The sequence below is a fragment of the Mesoplodon mirus genome (genome assembly GCF_964341445.2).
Source record: "Mesoplodon mirus genome assembly, chromosome: 5".
Lineage (NCBI taxonomy): Eukaryota > Metazoa > Chordata > Mammalia > Artiodactyla > Ziphiidae > Mesoplodon > Mesoplodon mirus.
The window spans coordinates 42,370,721-42,389,033 of record NC_138980.1 but is presented as its reverse complement, the minus strand read 5'-3'; the positions used below and the strand labels follow the sequence as shown (position 1 = coordinate 42,389,033).

Here is an 18,313-nt window from a genome sequence, read left to right as displayed (position 1 = left end):
GGACTGGGGACTGTGACGGGGCTGGGGGCTGTGGCTCAGCCTTCTCCACGAGCCTCCAGGGCCATCTCAGTTCAGCCTCCCCCTCCCAAGAGGGCTTAAAAATATTTGGGGGAAGCAAATCTGGTGACCCATCCCCACGTGGGACTTCCCCCAAGCCCTGGACAACCTCGGAGGTGGTCCTTAACCCTCCTGGTCACTGCCTCTCTGCAGAGGAGGAGTTGGAAACATTTTCCAGAAGCATATGTGATGAACAGGGCCCACCTGTGACTATGGCTAGGCCCAGAACATCTTCCCTGGGGCCTCCCTGGATGGCTAGGACCAGTTGTCTCCTCCAAAGAGAGATTTAGAAAAATGAAGAGGGGGAGAAGCGCATCCACCAACTGGACCACACAGGTGTCTGCAGGTAGAAGTGGGGAGCCCTCTAAGCCCAGGCCAGTGGCCCTCATCCAGAGGGGGACTTGGAAACTCTTTTGAGAGGCACGACGACAACACATGACCAGTCATGTCTGGGTACCTGCCCCCTTGGCTGACTTCCTGGCTCCAACTAGCTCCCACCAACAAAGGGGGAACCTCTGAAGATGGGACCCTTAAGCAGGACCATATAGCAGCCTCTAGCCACCCCCCTCAGCCTCCATGGCTGGCACAGCTGGTCCAGTGTTCTAAAGGGGACTTATGTTTTTAGGGATTGTCTCCAGTGACCAGGCTTTAAGTGGGTCATTGGGTGCACCTGGGGCACCCTCCCTGGTTGGCCCAGGCACATCCTCAATCCAGGCCCCAGACAGGCCATGGGCATTCCCACCCAGCCTGGGTTGGCCCTAGCCTAGTGAGGAGGATGTAGAGATCTTTTCAGAAGGTGATCTTAAAAGTTGGCACCCAAGCAGGACCACTATGGGCCGGTGTGCCCTGACACAGCCTCTCTGCCAGCCTGGACCTGTGCCCCTGCTCAGGACAGAAGAATGCAATGATCAGGGCACAACGGGATGACAGCCAGGCCACAGTCACACTCACCAGGACACACTGGTCCATCCAGTCCTGTCTATACCACCAGAGGGGACTAGAAATGTTTTTAGTTATGCCACACAAGACCACTGGCATGCTAAGGTCCCCACACAGACTCCCTGACTATCCTGGAGCCTGTCCACACTGGATCAGGACTTAGAAATGTATTAGGGGCATGTTTCTGCCAACAGGCACCCACACTGGATAGTAAGTGGGTTGCCATGCCCTCGGGCCTCCATGTCTGGCCCAGACCAGTCCTCCCCTCCATAAAAGGTCACGTAAACTTTTCAGGAGGGGCTCTCAGTGACCATGACCAAAGAGTGATAGCACCTGAGCCCGTGGCACACACAATGGGCCAGTAGGTCCAGCCCAGGTCATTGCCTCTTTGAATGGGGATGTGGGTGTGTTTTCAGGAGGCACCACCAGGTGCCATGGGTCCGATACCAGGACCTGTGCATGAACCACAGCCTGGCTCAGGCACCCACCCTGAGTCTTTCTGGCTAGGCTGTGCCTGTGCCCACTGCCAAGGACACCTTAGAGAGGTTTACAGGATGCATCGGTGATTGGGCTCCATGCACAACTGAGGGAGGACCCAGGGCAACCTCCATGGGTCTCCTTGGATAATGCCCTGGGTTTGGATACATTTTCAGAAGGCACATGGATGTCCGGACACGACATACCACTCCTGGGGCACACTGCCTGGCCCAGCCTGATCCCTTCCACCAGAGGAATATTTACAAGCAGTTTTGGTGGGCACTTCCTATGACAGGACCCGATGCAGGACAACAGGCAGCCCTGGGGCACACGCCCCAGACTATCCTAGTCAGCTCTGCTGCCTTCCCCTTCTGGAATGAAATTTTTAAAAGTCTGGGGATGGGAGTTCCCTGGTGGTGCAGTGGTTAGGACTTAGCACTTTCACTGCCGTGGCCCCGGGTTCAGTCCCTGGTCAGGAGACCTAAGATCCTGTAAGCCACACAGCATGGGTGATTGGACCCCAGGCAGGATGGCAAATAGACTGGGGTGCCCTCCTTGGGCCTCTCTGGTCTATCTCTCTAGGGGGAGACATAGAAAACTTTTTTCAAGAGGCACATCTGCCACCTAGACCCCATCTGTGTTCTGCCCGGGGGTTCCAAGTCAGCCCAGGCTCATGCCTGTTCCCCCACCAAGGGGGATGGAGAAATATTTTCTGGAGGCACATCTGAGAATCAGGGGCCTGAGCATCCAAACACTGTTCTCTACACGGCCTACAGGTGGGCTTGACATGCCCTCCCAGCCTCCAGACGCCTTCAAGGGAACTACACAATACTGTATCGACTGGAGGGCAAGTCACTTCCTTTCAACTCTAAATCTCAGGTTTCATCCCAAGGTCTCCTTTCTCTGTAACAGACTCCAGAACACACCAGAACCAGGGTATGCCAGGCTCTCTACCTGTCTCCTGGGAGGCCAGAAGCTCCAGCACACCTGTCCAAGGCCCCACTTTGGGACCTGCCTCTAACTCTTCCTCCACCCCAAGACCTCCCAGATTCCCCACCTTCAGGGACCCAAGGTAGAGTGTGGGAGGCCCTGGGGTATGTCTGGCTTTCAGGGCCCAGGACAAGCCAGCACAAGCCTGCCCTTAGTGGCTTCTCAAAACAGCTGTGTCAGGGACTTCCCTGGCAGTCCAGTGGTTAGGACTCGGCGCTTTCACTACCGTGGCCTGGGTTCAATCCCTGGTCTGGGAACTAAGATCTCACAAGTCGCAGGGCATGGCAAAAAACAAAACAAAACAAAACAAAAAACAGCTGTGTCACAGCCCTAGTGGACAGAGGAGTGAAGCAGGAGTGGAGGACAGAGTGGTAGGTGAGGTGGGGTGTGAACCGTGTAGACTCTGGTGAGAGGATTCAAACCAGCAAGTGGTCTTCCTGCAAGGCATCGGGTCAAGGGTCAGCTAAGGTTTGCTGACCTTTCTGGGTCATAAATTCCACTGCCTTCAAAATACAAAAAAAAAACCCCACACTCAGTTACACCTTGACCTGAGTCTTTTCTTGGTAATGGCATTTTAATGGCTTTCCTTGGTGGTAGCAGCAGCAGCAAGAGAAGGGGGAGAGTTTGCCCCACCCCTGGAGGAGTGGGCTCAGGCTCTGGGGGAATCTTGCCTCCACCAGGTCTAGCCGTCCTCTTCCCACTGGACTGAGGCCAAGAAGGTGCGGATTTCCATGGGCTGTAGCGTGATGGTGGTGGAGAGCAGCCGGGAGGGAGAAGGATGGGGGGTGGGGCCTGGGAAGGTGGAGGGGAGAAGGAGTGAGGGACGTAGACTTCCTTTGCCTTAACACCCCTATGCCACCCCACACCACCCCTGTGCTCCCTTCTGAACACAGACATACCACCTTAAATCCGTCCCCAGGGCCTCACTCGCAGACCCTTCAACTGCTTCCCAGGGCCTAGATACCACCCCCAGATCCCCAAATCCCTCCCCAGTGCCTGGTCACCATCCTCACACCTACAAGTCCCACCCCAAGGACCGTCAAGCCAACGTCTGCCTCTAGAACTAGACACCGACGGAGATTCTCAAATGTTGTTCTTGGGACTGCACTCCATTCTCAAACCCTCAAGAACTACCACTAGTTTGCTGGACCCACCTCAGTCCCTTAAATCCCTAACCTAGATCCGAACACCGATCAACTCAGGCCCTCGAGCTCTATACCTGGACCTGGTCAACATTCCCACACCTCCCACCCGGCCCCCAGCTCCGGGCAGGCCCCCACCCGTGTTTGGTGTCCACTGGAGCCTGAAGGCTTGGGCCCGGAGCTGGCTGGCCGCCAGAGTGGTCTCCCGTAGGTCGGTGATGGTGAAGGCGGAGAACAGGTCCTGCGGGCAGTGGATGGGCCGGGCTGTGTTGCGACAAAGCTGGGGTTTCCCCTCCCGCCTCTCTCCTGTCTTCTTCCCACCTCTGCCCTCCTCACCGTCAAGTCCAAGGTCACCGGAGAGCTCAGGTTGCGGCCCGAGTCCTCCCCTACGGCGAACTGGTGCTCTAAGCGCAGCAGCAGTGTCTCCGGTCCCCAGCGGGCCAATGTTAGTAGATGCACGGAAGCCGGCAGCTCTCGGCGCAGCCCCGAAAACTGCGGGAAAGAGTGGCGCGGGGCTGAGCCAGGAGAGGCGGAACTGAGCGGCGGTCAGGAGGCGGAGACTCGGCGTGGAGGGGCGGGCCTTGGCCGCGCGCGGTGAGGGGGCGGGGCTTACCGGGGAGTGGCGGGGCTCACTCAGGACAGAGCCAATGAGGGAACGGGGCGGTGCCAGGTTGGGGGCAGAAAGGATTTGGTCTGAGACTGAGTTAGGGCGGGGAGGAAGAGTGGAGAGACCCGGCTGGAGGGGGTGAGTAGACGAGAGGGCCGGGCCGAGGCTGCCGGGGTGACGGGGCTGAGCTAAGGGGACTGGACTAGCATACGTCCTCCCCAGGACAGGTAGGGGCAGGCGAGGTGGGTCCCAGTTAAGCCTAGGTAAATCCGCCCTCAACCCCGCCCCACCCCCGCAGGCTTCCTTCGGGTCCTCTTTCTGCCGGCCCCACCGCCCCTCACCTGCGTGCGAGGGGCGACCTCGAGGCGGTAGGGGTTGCCGCCACCTCGGGCCAGCACCACCTGCGGGGCCAGGACCTCCTTCTCCGCCTGCAACCGGTGCCCGGCGGCCGCGGTCCGGGCCTTGTCCAGCAGCACGAGGTGGCGCCCTCGCACCCAAAGCCCCGACCCCTCCTCCAGCAACGGCTCCCCTACTCCGCGTGCATCGTCTCTCAGCAGCCTTCTGTGCACCTGCGGGGAGAGTGGCCAGGAGAGGGTGAGGGTCCTTCTAGCCAATTTCTGGGCCAGAAATTGGGTAAAAGCAAGTGGGAATTTCAAGAAAAACTGAAGATTGGGGTGGAACGGATGAGGTCGAAGGTCTGGTAGGGGGTCCCCAGTAGAACTGGGGATCCGACCTAACAAGGGACTAGGACAGAGGGAGGTAAGGATCTAATGGGGGCGTGGATAGGGCAAATCAGGGCCTGGAGGGGAGGCTTGGGTAAGGATTGGATAAAAGCACGGAGTAAATGTCTCACATAGGAATGGAGGGCTCCGCTTAGCGGTGACCACAAACGGAGGGGTGCACCTAGCAACAGAAACTGGCTTCAAGGTCCTGCAGGGGGCCAGGGAGGGAACTGGTGGGAGGACCCTGACTTAGATGGGGCTCGGACCACTCACCATGAGCTCTAAGGAGCCGTCACTCAGGCTACTGCCCCCCTGGGAGCGGTCAGTCAACACAGTCAGCTGCACGTTCCCATCCTGGGGGGCAAGGGGTGAGTGAGGGGCTGCACTGCCGGCCAGCCCTGGCCCCCAGGCAGGCCCCACAAGGATGGTGGAGACTGCTGAGAACAGTTGGGAGATGTTAAGAATGAGAGGTAACCCCTGCTCTGTAAAGGGGTGTCAGGAAGATGTGGGGAGCAGGATGGGGGATGGGTACCGTGATGTAAATGCGACTGTTAACTGGATAGTAGTTTCCCGCCACTGGCTCAGTCTGGTTCAGCTTCCAGGTGAGTCGATAATCCCGCCTGGGGTGGGGTGGGATTTGATCAGGCCCGGGGTCTGGCTCCCCTTCCCCGCTCACCCACTCCTCACTCCCCCTTCACCCTCTCCCTCCCACACTCATTAGGATCAGCAGGTGCCCCCACTGGCCCTGGGCCCCGAAAGACCACAGACCACCCCTCAGTGCCCCCAGTCACCCCACCTCCTCTCCAGGATCTCCCGGCCATTGCTGTCAGTGTAGAAGAGTCCGTCTGTCTCCAGCACAGTGTCAAAGCGACTGATGACCTCCTTCCCCCAGCCATCACTATACCCAATGGGATGGCAAGGTGGTGAGCCTCATTTTAACTCCACTCTGCCCTTCACTCAGCCCCCACTCCCAGCCTCCACCACTCACCCCACAGGTATTGGCCCCACCATCCACTCCAGCTCCAGGTGCCGCTGTCCCGGGTACAGACGAACCACCTGGGAACACCAGGCTGAGAAGTTCTGGTGCACTTCCTGCACCAAGGCTGTCTGCAGGCACATGGGGGTGAAGGGCAGGTGTAAGCATGCAGCTGAGCAGAGGTAAGCCCTGCAAATGTCCGCCCCTGCTGTGAAGCTCATAAAGGCCTACATCAGGGTCGACCCCACTAATTGCGTGGGAGCCCCACCCACCTCCCCCACCTGCCTAGGTGTGATGTCCACACTTTGTACATCAGTCATAGCCATGTAATTTTTTGAGTTTGGCATACATGCTTGCTGCCCACCATTACCCTATCTCCCCTCCTTAGAATAGGATTCTAGCTTAGCACATGGCTACTGGGAATAGACTGTACTGTTTCATCTTCCCTGAGGTTCTGAGTAGCTGTGTGACCATGTTTGGCCCAGTCAAAGTGGTGTGAACAATGTTCCTTGCCCCTTTCCCTCTTCCACTGGCTCAAATGCAAATGTGATGGCTGGAGCTTGAGCAGCCATCTTGGGCCATGAGGTGGAAGCTGAATGCTAAGGAGGGTAGAGCAATAAATCTAGAAGACTAGGGCTTCCCTGGTGGCGCAGTGGTTAAGAATCTGCCTGCCAATTCAGGGGACATGGGTTCGAGCCCTGGTCCAGGAAGATCCCACATGCCACAGAGCAACTAAGCCCGTGTGCCACAACTACTGAGCCTGTGTTCTAGAGCCCACAAGCCACAACTACTGAGCCCGAGTGCCACAACTACTGAAGCCTGCGCACCTAGAGTCCATGCTCCACAACAAGAGAAGCCGCCGCAGTGAGAAGCCTGCACGCCGTAATGAAGAGTAGCCCCCCCTCTCCACAACTAGAGAAAAAGCCCACACGCAGCAATGAAGACCCAACGCAGCCAAAAATTTTTAAAAATTTAAAAATTTAAAAAGATAGAAGACTAGATGACTACTGAACCATCCCACCTGCCCGGACTTTCCGTTAGATGGAAAGAAACTTCCATCTTGTTTTAGGCATGGTTAATTTGGGTAACTCTGTTACAGGAAGCAAAACTATATCCTAATACAGTGACCCAGGTATGCAGGTGTTTGCCTCAAGGAGAATCATGTCAAATGTGAGGCTTTCCGTTACCTGCCCCATTCCCACCCTAAGAGGAAACGTCAACGAGAGGCCCCAGGAAACCCCACAAGCCTGAGCCCCTGTTCCCAGCCAGATACACCCTCAAATATCCACCCTAAGTTAGAATCACTGAAGCCCTATCCAAGTGTGAATCTTTAAATGTCCACCCCAGATAAAATCCCCTCCTACCACAGATCCTCGGTGAAATCTGCAAGCAGTTACACCTGGCTCTCCCTATCTGTTGGCCAAATGGGAACACCCCACCCCCAATTTCAAAATCTAAGTATAATCTTGACATTCACAACAGATGTGAATGCCTTTCTACGTGCTTCCATGGCGTGACTGTCACACAACCAGCCATGAATATCAACCCTGTGGGAGGATCCTCAAGTATTCCCCTCGGGTGTTTGCCTTCTTATTTGTTGGAGATGTAAATCCTCCCCCCACTGTACACATGGCACACCACCCTCCACACACACACACCCCACATGCCCCATCCCCAAGTGCCCACTCATCAGTCTTAACCCCTTACCTTCACAAGGTGGGTTTGAGCCCAGTGGCTCACAAGCAGTGGTTCCTGTCGGTTGGGTCTGAAGATGTAGGCACCTGAGACCTGGGAGCTTAGACTGTTGCCTGTACTGGCGTTGTACCTGGGGCCAGGGCAGGTGAGAGTCAGGCAAGGGTCCCCAGCTCTGCTCACACCTGTTCCCTGACCTGGTGGTCCTCACTCACCAGTAGAAGGCTTGGCGAACAGGCAGCCGGAGGTTCTGGTCCAGGTTCTCCAACTCCATCAAGAGCCCTGAGTCCGGGTCAAACCTAGCCCGGATGTACTGGGGAGAAAAGGGTGGACAGACATTAATGACCACCGCTTCAGCCAACGGCAGCTTCATCCTTCCTGGGGCTCAGGAGAAAACCCTGGAGTCACCCACCCTTCCCTCCTCTCTCTCACTCCTCACCTCTGACTCTTTTAGCAAATCTGAACAGCTCCACTTTCTACCTTACCCTCAATCTGACCACTTCTCACCACCTCAATGGCATTGCTGGACTGCAGCCAACCCCTTCCTGATCTCCCACCTTCCATGCTCGCTACCCAGTCTTTTCCCCCCATAGCCGCCAAAAGGTGCCTGTAACACCAGAAGTGAGATCACAGCCCATCAGCTCGGGACCCAGGCTGCTTATGCAACTGACAAAGGAACCACAGTGCCAGGACCCACAAGATTTTTAGGGCCCATGGAAAGGTATAAATCTCAATTTCTTCTAGGTTCAGAAGAAAACCTGAATGAAATAATAATGAATATATTATATTGAAGTCTGCATGGTTAATATTCATGTTAATATCCATACTATCATGAAATATAGTTTTTAACATATTTTTATGGAAGGAGGGACCCACAAAGGCCAAATTGCTAGGACCCACAAGAGTCTTAATGCAACCCTGTTTCTCCCGTGGTTCCTTCACAGTAAAAGCCAGAGTCCTCCCCTCAGCCTTCCCTTAAGGCTCACATGATCTGACCTATCACCTCCACCCCAACACCCTGTTTCAGCCACACTGAGTGTTCTTTGAACACCCAACACCCGCCTACTTGAGGGCTTTTGTGTCTGCTGCTCCCTACCTGACTGGATCCCTCTTCCCCCAAATGGCCACACGGCTCCCTCCCCCAAGTCTCTGACATGCCTCACTTAATTTGCAAAACCCTACCTCCATCAGCTCTGACATTTGTGTCAAGTGTCACCCATGATTACATTGGGTCCTCATAACAGCGCCAGGAGAGGACACTGAGGCTCAAAGGAAGACGGTCACTCACTTGAGGACACACAATGGGGCGCTGATGATGCTAGACCATGAACCTAAGACCCACTGACCGAGGGTCCATGTGGCTTACTGCCACATCTCAAATTTGTCACCCAGGAATGAAAGGGGATATGAATAGGGTCTCACCTCATTCTGGATGACCAAGACACGAGACCAGGGCTTCTGGGATCTGGGATGGTGGATGTGGGCCTGGGGGCTTTGACCAGGCACCTGGGTTACTGAGTAGATGCTGAAGCCCAAAGCAGGCACTGAGGCTGAGAAAAGCAGCTCCTGACTGTCTGAGCTGGGAATCATCACCACCTTGGGTAAGGGAGGAAGGAAACCAAGTTAGGAAGCTGTGAGTACACATATAAAGCCACACCACACATACGGGGTGGGGGTGGGGGGTCAAACTTGAGGAGGGGAAAGAGCTCCAGGATAGGGAGAAGAAATTTAGGAGTTGCCCAGAGGCGATGCGAGTGTAAGAAATGCTGAGTTAAAGATTGCAAAGAGGGAATTCCCTGGCAGTCTAGTGGTTAGGACTCAGCGCTTCCACTGCAGGGAGCACATGGGTTCAATCTCTGATTGGGGAACGAAGATCCTGCAAGCTGCATGGCCAAAAAAAAAAGATTGCAAAGATTCATAAGGTGGGAAAAATCCACTAGGAGGGTGGAGCTACTGTGGGAGGTGGGAGAAGTAAGGGAGTAAATTCAGGAAGAGATCCTCGACACAGGGGAGGGAGAGAAAGACAGATTCTTGGCGGACGAAGAGGTTAGTGGGAAGAGGCCTTCCAGGATGAGGGGAATATTCATAAACAGGAAATTTTTTCACGGGGAGATATTTAAAAGGGTAAGAGGTCTTCCCTGGTGGCGCAGTGGTTAAGAATCCGCCTGCCAGTGCAGGGGACACGGGTTCAAGCCCTGGTCCGGGAAGATCCCACATGCCGCGGAGCAACTAAACCCGTGCACCACAACTACTGAGCCCGCATGCCGCAACTACTGAAGCCCATGCGCCTAGAGCCTGTGCTCCGCAACAAGAGAAACCACCGCAATGAGAAGCCCCCGCACCACAACAAAGAATAGCCCCCGCTCGCCGCAACTGGAGAAAGCCCATGTGCAGCAAAAAAGACCCAACGCAGCCAAAAATAAATAAATAAAATACATTTTAAAAAAGGGGGGGGTGGAGATACACATGAGAGGGGGTAATGTTCCCAAGGGGGTGTGATATTAAGGGGTTGAGGGGGAAGATATTCAGAGGAAGAGACAGTAATGGGCCGAAGGTATTCATGGAGGGGGAGGTATCCAAGAGAGGGAGGTGTCCATGGAAGGAGAGATCCATGGAGGGAAATAAATCTGGGGGAAGTGTCCATGGGGCGAAGGGAGAAATGCCCATGGCGGGAGGTTTCCAAGGGGTTAGGTATTCATGGGTTGTGGTATTCAGGGAAAAATATTTGTCGAGTGGTCTTACATCGCTGGGCACAACTGTGCCACTGGGGTCCCTCACGAGGAAAACGTGTTTGCTGACAGGCAGCCGCACCATCCAATCCACTTTCCGCCCCAAGGGGTTATAAATGGTCACCTGGAACTGGGGTGGGAGGGTCAGAGCAGGCATGGGTCACAATACGCCTTCTGCAAACCCACCCACCATGTGCAGCAACTTCCCTGGGTGATTCAAACCCCCAAGTGGTGCACTGGTCTCCATCCTGTCGCAGCTTCACTGAGCCCCCAGTGACCTCGCCCCAGAGTGATCAGCAACCCGCTGAGGCCTCCAGAGCCCATCAGCCCAACGGCGCCGCCAGGCGGTTTCGCTGGCTCTCGTCCCACCCACCACCCACGGAATCGGTCCCCCGGCCCCGCCCCTCCCCGTCCAGGCCGGCTCACGCTCTCCGAGGTCTGGGTGAGCGGACAAATGCTGATGTTGAGCTTGCGACAGAACATGAAGTCCTCCTTGGAGCCACTGAGACTCGCCAGCGCATTGCTCAGGAGAACCTGGGGAGGCGCGTAAAGTGAAAAGTATGCTCTGGCCCCCATGCAGTCTCCTCCTCGCCGCCCCGCCCCCAGCCTCGCCCCTGCCTTCTCCGCCCCTCCCATCCCAGGACCCGCCCCTCCTTCCACAAGCCCCGCCCCACGAACCCTTCCAGACACCACTCCGCTGTTTTCCACCACGCCCCGTAATGGCCCCGCCCCTTCTGCTCCAGGGCCTGCCCCTTCCTGTCTCCGCCTCTCCCAGGCTCCGCCCTCGCACCTCGCAGGGGCCCCAGCCTTCTGAAAGTTGGCGAGCGTAGTCATTGGCCACGTGCTGGCGGGAGGTGCCGCTGACCGCATCGTGGTGCTGGAGCACGGCCATCGCCTCATCTGCAGGCAGACGGTGAGCCAGGTGAGGTCTCCGCAGGGCTCTAGGCCCCCGACCCCAAGGAGACGTGAAAAGTCATGTGCTGGCAGGCTGGGTTCTTAGGGCCTTTAAGAATAGACTCGAGGGGGCAGTGGAGGTCTGGAGTCCAGCTTCAGCCTCGCCCCCGTCCCCTCACCCGCTGGACACCTACTGAGGGGTGCACTGTCTCCGGAACCATAGGGTCCCACGTTGGCTGCCGGACCCGCCAGCGCCTCCAGCTGGTTGCACACCTGTAGAGCAGGGGGTATGTTGGGGCACCAGGCCTGTCAGGACCCCTGAGCCACCCCCTTGAGCCTGGCACCCACCTACCTGCAGGAAGTTGTAGCTGAGGCGCTCATAGCGTTTGAGGGCAGGCCGGCTGGAAAAGTAACCGGTCCAGAACATGTGGGGGCCGTCGGCGTAGGGGAAGAAGTCATCCTCTTTCAGCGACCTGCAACGGCAGCGGCATTGAGGGCAGGGTCATGACCCACAGGGCATGCCACCCATCCCCAGGCTCCCCAGTCCCCCCAAATACCAGGTGAGGTTGGCCTTGTTCAGCTGCCAGAGATAACAGGCTGGAGTGGAGTAGAGAACATTGACGCGGCTCCCGTTGGCCTGTTGCTGCGGGGAGGTGTCAGTGTGTGAGCCCTCAGGAGCCCGGGGAGGGGGGAGCCCACAAGTGTGCACATACCTACTCACACACACACGTGCACACATTCATGCATCCAGTCGGTTCAGATTCTCTTAATACACAGTTTGAGTGCAAACCAATGGCCAAGTGTGAAAATGAATGTTGGCCAAAGCTAAATATTACCAGCCTGGAAAGAATTTCAGGGATGCAAGAATAAACCTGAGATTTTACTAAACTTTAAATAATTCGAATTTTATTATTTAAAACTTTCATGGAAAAACTAAATATGACATTATAGGACAGGAATAATAATTCCTCAGCACTGTAAGGTTATTGCCAGATGACACAACTGTTACAATGAATGGAGGCTCACTTTCAACTGAGGGAGGTGGAGGAACAAGAAGGTGACCTCCGTGAGTTAAAGGATGTTTGTTCTGCTCGAGTTGTGTCCCCAGTGCCTCGTACACAGTAGGTGCTCAATAAACACTTGAATGACCTAGAGAATATTATACTTAGTGAAGTCAGAGAAAGACAGATACTATATGATATCATTTATATGTGGAATCTAAAAAATAATACAAATGAATCTATATACAAAACAGAAACAGACTCACGGACATAGAAAACAAACTTATGGTTACCTAAGGGGAAAGGGAGGGGGGGAGGGATAAATTAGGAGTATAGGATTGACAGATATAATCTACTATACATAAAGTAGATAAGCAACAAGGATTTACTGTATAACACAGGGAATTATATTCGACATCTTATAATAACCTATAAAAGAAAATAACCTGAAAAAATATATATAACTGAATCACTTTGCTGTACACCTGAAACTAATACAATATTTGTAATACAATACAATATTGTAAATCAACTATACTTTAATTTAAAAAATAAACAAAACAAACTTGAGTGAATGAAGAGAAATGCATAGGACTACATGCCTTTATGTGCAAACACACATCTACACCCCTGAACACACACTCATGTACAGATTTACATACACACACACTGTGTTCACTGAGCAAACAATCACTTGATTCTGCAGCATGCTCAGGATTGTGGACACAATTTACAACCAGAGACTAGCCCTGCTCTCACAGTATTCACAGCCAAGTGCAGAGGAAAGAAACTGAACAGACAGTCAGTTGGTTACATTCAGCCTAGATGTATCATCACAGGTATTTGTGGGGACTCCTGTGAGCACAGAGGAAAAAGCAAGAGCTCGGCTGGGGCCTGGTGAAGGCTTCCTGGAGAAGAAGACGTTGCAACTGGTGTCTTAAGCAGCAGAAGATTTTCAGCCCCAAATAATAATAATAAACAACCATAATACTTATTATTTACCTGGCACTGGTCTACCGGTCTATGCAAATGAACTCATTAAACTTGCATCAATAGCCCTGTCAGCTGGGAACCACCATTATGCCCATTTCCTAGATAAGAAAATTGAGGCACTGACTGCTTAAGAACATTCCTCAAGGTCACAGAGCCAGTAAGTGGCAAAACCCGGATTTGAACCAAGGAACTCCATTTCCAGTAAGATGGAGTGTGTGAAGGAGCAGGCAGGAGAAAAACCAAAAGAGTGTGATCTTCTGGCAGCCCAGGAACAGGGTATTTGCAGGAGGAAGTTGTCAAGGTGTTGAAGCCTCCTCAGGGACCAGGGGCTTGGGGAGGAGTGGGAAATGTCTTCTGGAAGGCCCTTGGTGACGTTACTGAGAGCTGTTTTTGGTGAAACAGTGGTGCAGGGAGCGCGTGGAAGGTGAGGACATTGAAGACTGTGCCAGGGCTTCCCTGGTGGCACAGTGGTTAAGAATCTGCCTGCCAATGCAGGGGACACAGGTTCGATCCCTGGTCCGGGAAGATCCCACATGCCACGGAGTAGCTAAGCCCGTGCGCCACAACTACTGAGCCTGAGCTCTAGAGCCTGCAAGCCACAATTACTGAGCCCATGTGCCACAACTACTGAAGCCTGCGCACCTAGAGCCCGTGCTCCGCAACCAGAAGCCACGACAATGAGAAGCCCGCGCACCACAACAAGGAGTAGCCCCCTCTCGCCGCAACTAGAGAAAGCCCGCGCACAGCAACAAAGACCCAACATAGCCAAAAATAAAGAAATAAATAATTTTTTTAAAAAAATAAAAAAGACTGTGCCAGTAGACAACTCTGGGGATGAAATGATGGGGAAGGGGAGACGAGGTTCTGTGCTGATGGGAGAGTGAATGCCTGCCCACACAGCCACAGACCATTTACAGAGGCCACATCAATACATCCACGGTAGACAGAATAATGGCCACCAAAAGATGTCCATGTCCTAATCCCCAGAACCTGTGACTGTGTTAGGTTACATGGCAAAAGGAAATTAAGACTGCAGAATTAAGGCTGTTAATCAGCTGACCTTAAACTAGAGAGATTATCCTGGATTATCTAGTGGGCCCAATGTAATCACAAGGGTCTCTAAAAGTTGAAGAGGGAGGAGAAAGAAGTGAGAGTGAGAAAAAGAGATGTAGCACCAGAGGCAGGGTCAGAGAGCTGCTATGTTGCTGGCTTTGAAGATGGAGGAGGGGGCCATGAGCCAAGGAATGTGGGCAGCCTCTAGAAGCTGGACAAGGCAAGGAGACTTTTCCCTAGAGCTTTCAGAAGGAACGCAGCTCTGCTGACATCTTGATTTTAGCCCAGTGAGACCCATGTCAGACTTGTGACCTACAGAACTGTAAGATAACATGATTTCTGTTGTTTTAAGCCGCTGAGTTTGTGGTAATTTGTTAAAGCAGCCATATAAAACTAAGATAGCACCCATAGATAATGTACGTGACCCAAGGCCCAGGGATACAAGCACAGGTGCCCACGGGGTAGGCACACTCACCTGGGCATTGACCAGCTGGATGAGCTTGTCAAGGTTCTTGAACCACATGTTGGCATTCTCATATTGGAAGTCTGAGCCCATGGTCATCACAGTGTGGTTGGTGCGGTAGTGCTGGCCCTGTAGGTGGGATGAGGGGTGTCCTCAGGCCAGGGTGTCCTGGGCCACCCCTGTGGACAGCTGTGTCTCGATATATATGTGGTCAAGAATGTGGGTGCACAGAGGCATGGGGGGCAGGGGTGGAAGTGTGTCACGTGGGAGCAGAGGGACATACAGAAAAATAGCCACAAGCTGTTGAGTAATTCTCTTGGGCTCACCACCCAGACATGGGTACTGAGGCACTGTGCCATGCTGTCTCATGATCATGGTGGAGGTGTGCAGTGGTGAAGGGGTCTGCATTTCTAGTCAGGAATACATACAAATCCAGGAGGAGGGCATAGTGATGGTGAACGGAATACTAACTTCCTCCGAGGATGGTGAGGAGGTGCTAGGGATTGCCTGGGCCGGTGGAAGGGCCCCGTGCATGTACACCAGAGGCACAGGTTCTGGGTGCCAGGTTACCTGGGCAGTGGCCAACTGCAGGAAGTAATGGACCAGGTCCTTGGCGTTGTACTCAGGGCTGAGTGGGTCCTCCACAAAGGGCCTGTCGGCACACAGCGTGTCCCAGCACAGACCATCCGGTGGGTTGTAAATGTTGGGGAGCACACCTGTGGGCCGCACCAGGCTCAGGGGTGGCCCCACCCCCTAGACCTGCCAGGCCCCACAGGGGACGGACTTCAGAATTTGCGGGGCCCAGTGCAAAGTGCAAATGCTGGGCCCTTGTTCCTAAATTATTAAGAATTTCAAGACAATGACAGCTGGCTATAGAACCAAGCCCAGGGCCCTTCTGAGCGTGGGGGCGGCCCTCTCCCCACCCCACCCCCTTACTGGTGAAGAGGTCCGCGGCGGGGGGCTTCAGGCTGGCGCTGGCCCGCCACACCTGCTCCATTTCCATCTTCTCCTTCCGCGCGCTCTTGTCTTGATAATCCAGGCGTCCGAAGAAGAAGCCATCAAAACCCATCTGGAGGTGGGGCAGGATGAGGAGCGGGATGGGAGAGCCGGAGAGGGCAGGATAAATAAGGGCCTATAGCCCTCTCCTCACCAGCCGCCACCCCTTCAGAGCGCGGATAGAAAAACCAGGTCTAAAACCAGGGAGGCCCTCCAGTTCATTTTGAACTTGGGGAGGGTCGGAAGTCTTGCGGGAGCGCCGGGAGGGAGCTGGTCCAACGCTAGAACCCACCTCCACCTTCCGCAGCCTAAGCACGGGAGGGAGGCGGGGTCATGGCACAGGTAATGAAACCGGCTGCAAAACGGCAGGCCATCGCCTGCCACCCCACTGGGGGAGGAGCCAGGATCAGAGCAGACGGGGTGGGGTCGGGGAGTGGGGGAGGAGCCAGCTGGACAGGAGGGTGCGGGGGGTGGGGGGGTGAGCCTAGGCTGGGGCAGAGCAGGGTCAAGGCCAGAGCAGAAAAGGAATGGGATTCACAGGTCACCCAAGAGGCAGGGTCTCAAGGGGCCAGAGGGCCAGGGGCAGGGCCTGGTCCGAGTGAACTTTCAGGGAAGGGAGGGGCTTGAGTGACCGGGGGAGGAGTCAGAGGGAATGAAGGGGCTGGCCCAAGAGGCCAGGAAAAGACCTGCGCGAACAGCGAGGCCTGCTCCCTAGAATGGCCGAAGGGGTCGATGTGCCAGGCCACACGGGGGCGCCCGTCGCTGCCAAACGTGTCCTCCAGGAAGCGCAGCCCGAGTGTCATCTGGTCGATGATGGCTCCGTAGTGGGTGGCCGCCTCATCGTTCATCACCCAGCCACCATTGGCAAACTCTAGGCGTCCTGTGCCGGGAGGGGCAAAGTCCAAGTCAGCTGTCAGGGACAGGAGTGGGGCCGGGGTTGGTGATGCCAGGGACGAGAAGACCTGCCTGCATGCCCAGGCCTGAGAGGCGAAGAAGGGTCACCCCCAGGCCAGTGTAGAGAGATACTGAACAGAAGGCCTCCTGGCATGGCAGGCTTTCCAGAGGACTCACTGGAGGTGGGGCCTTACAGGACGCACAGGAGTTCTCCAAATACAGAGAAATTCCAGGCAGGTGCAGCCACATACAGGCAGCACTTGGTATGATAAAAATCTCAGAAGCCAGAGTAGTAGAAACAGAAGCTAGGCTGGTTTCCTCTTTTCACTTCCTTAGGGCAGGCTCACCCTGGCGCACCAGGTCCCGCACGATTTCCTGTGTTGCATTTGTCTGCTGTCGCCACCAACGGGAGAAGAAAGCAATTTCCACATAGATGAAGCGGCGGGTGGGCTCCGCCAGCAGGGAAGAGATGACTGAGTCTAGGATGTACTGCACGCCCGCGTGCTGGACATCATTCTGGACTGTGGGAATAGGGGTGAGGCAGTCAGGGACCAGCAAGCCAAGGGGCATATTCCTAGACACAGGAGCCCAAGCTGGGCATTGCCCCCACCCTAATGTCCAGGGCTGAAAAAGAATTCGAGGGGCTCCGAGGGGCCATGGGAGTCCTAGGGGTCAGTCCCCACCCTCTACTCACTGCCGTAGAAGTACTGGTCCACTGTCTTGAGCCAGCCCACGTCATCATGTGTGTGGGCCACCAGGTGCACATTCAGCATGTCCGGCTCCACCTTGGGGCATGTCTGCACAGGGACCCCAAACACAAACACATACCCTGTCAGTAACCCCAAGGTTAAGAGGCAGGCTGCAGTGGGGCGTTGGAGAGGACATAAGGTGAGCCTTGATTTAGAGGCAAGTGACTCAGGTGGGGCCAGGCCCTCCCAGGGAGGACACACATAGTTGTGTCACAGATGCAACTCCCACCTGACACAACTTCTCAGAGAACCTCTCATTCACACCCTGGGGAAATAATAGTAGTAGCTAATGTTTATTAAGCATTTGCAAATACCAAGCAGTCAGCCTGCGGGGTGGGGGAGGTATTAGCTCCAGTTTTCAGATGAGAACACTGAGGATCAGAGAGGTGAAGTGACTTGGCCAAGATCACGCAGCCAGGAAGTGGAGGAGCCAAGCTAGAACTTCAGGCAGCTGACTCCCAGCTCTCCACCAGTCCTCGCCACACATACAGCCACTCACGTCCAGCCACACAGGTAAATGCATGCAAAGTCCAAAAGCAAGGGAAGCAGACCCAGACAGCCCCATTCTCAGACACGCACAGCCAGACTTCTCAATGACACAAAGCATGCACGCAGACCACACTGTCATATTAGCAACCATTCACTAGGCGCCCACAAAACAGACCCACCCACACCTCCGGACCCTACTGGAGGCTTCACTCTGGCTCTTGTACATTTCCGCTCGCTGGCCGCGCTCACCTGGTATCCCGCGGCCCAAGCGCTGGGAGCCGCCAGCAACAACAAAAAGAGAAAGGAGAGAGGCGGGAGCGGTGGCCACAGCGCCCAGGAGCTCGTCCGGGACCCCCCCGCGCCCCGGCCGCCGCCAGCGCGGACCCCCGAAGACTGCGCGTCAGCGTCCATGGCTCTTACGCCGCCGCCGCCGCCGCCTCCCGGGGGTTC

At 55.0% G+C, this 18,313-nt stretch overlaps 1 protein-coding gene across 1 annotated transcript; it reads right to left on the bottom strand.

Annotated features, from left to right (window-relative positions):
- Positions 1 to 2,999: 2,999 nt before the first annotated feature.
- On the bottom strand, positions 3,000 to 18,313 carry MAN2B1 (mannosidase alpha class 2B member 1). The gene is made up of 24 exons (XM_082621385.1): positions 18,113 to 18,313; positions 17,320 to 17,422; positions 16,973 to 17,146; positions 16,418 to 16,611; positions 15,672 to 15,804; positions 15,306 to 15,451; positions 14,748 to 14,864; positions 11,783 to 11,868; positions 11,578 to 11,698; positions 11,420 to 11,498; positions 11,122 to 11,231; positions 10,758 to 10,865; positions 10,345 to 10,461; positions 9,025 to 9,198; positions 7,818 to 7,915; positions 7,618 to 7,735; positions 5,923 to 6,041; positions 5,731 to 5,832; positions 5,467 to 5,554; positions 5,208 to 5,288; positions 4,554 to 4,781; positions 3,942 to 4,097; positions 3,744 to 3,846; positions 3,000 to 3,255 (listed from the first exon to the last, which is right to left on the bottom strand). Exons 1-24 carry the CDS (start codon positions 18,272 to 18,274, stop codon positions 3,146 to 3,148), a joined length of 3,027 nt encoding a protein of 1,008 aa, XP_082477511.1. The 5' UTR covers positions 18,275 to 18,313; the 3' UTR covers positions 3,000 to 3,145.

Excerpts from the sequence above, each read along its gene's own strand:
- MAN2B1 (XM_082621385.1), bottom strand. The coding sequence starts at position 18,274 with ATGGACGCTGACGCGCAGTCTTCGGGGGTCCGCGCTGGCGGCGGCCGG. Across the intron at positions 10,866-11,121 it reads AAGGCTGGGGCCCCTGCGAG|GTTCTCCTGAGCAATGCGCT; the intron begins GTGCGAGGGCGG and ends GCGCCTCCCCAG. Across the intron at positions 10,462-10,757 it reads TCACCCAGACCTCGGAGAGC|TTCCAGGTGACCATTTATAA; the intron begins GTGAGCCGGCCT and ends CTCCCACCCCAG.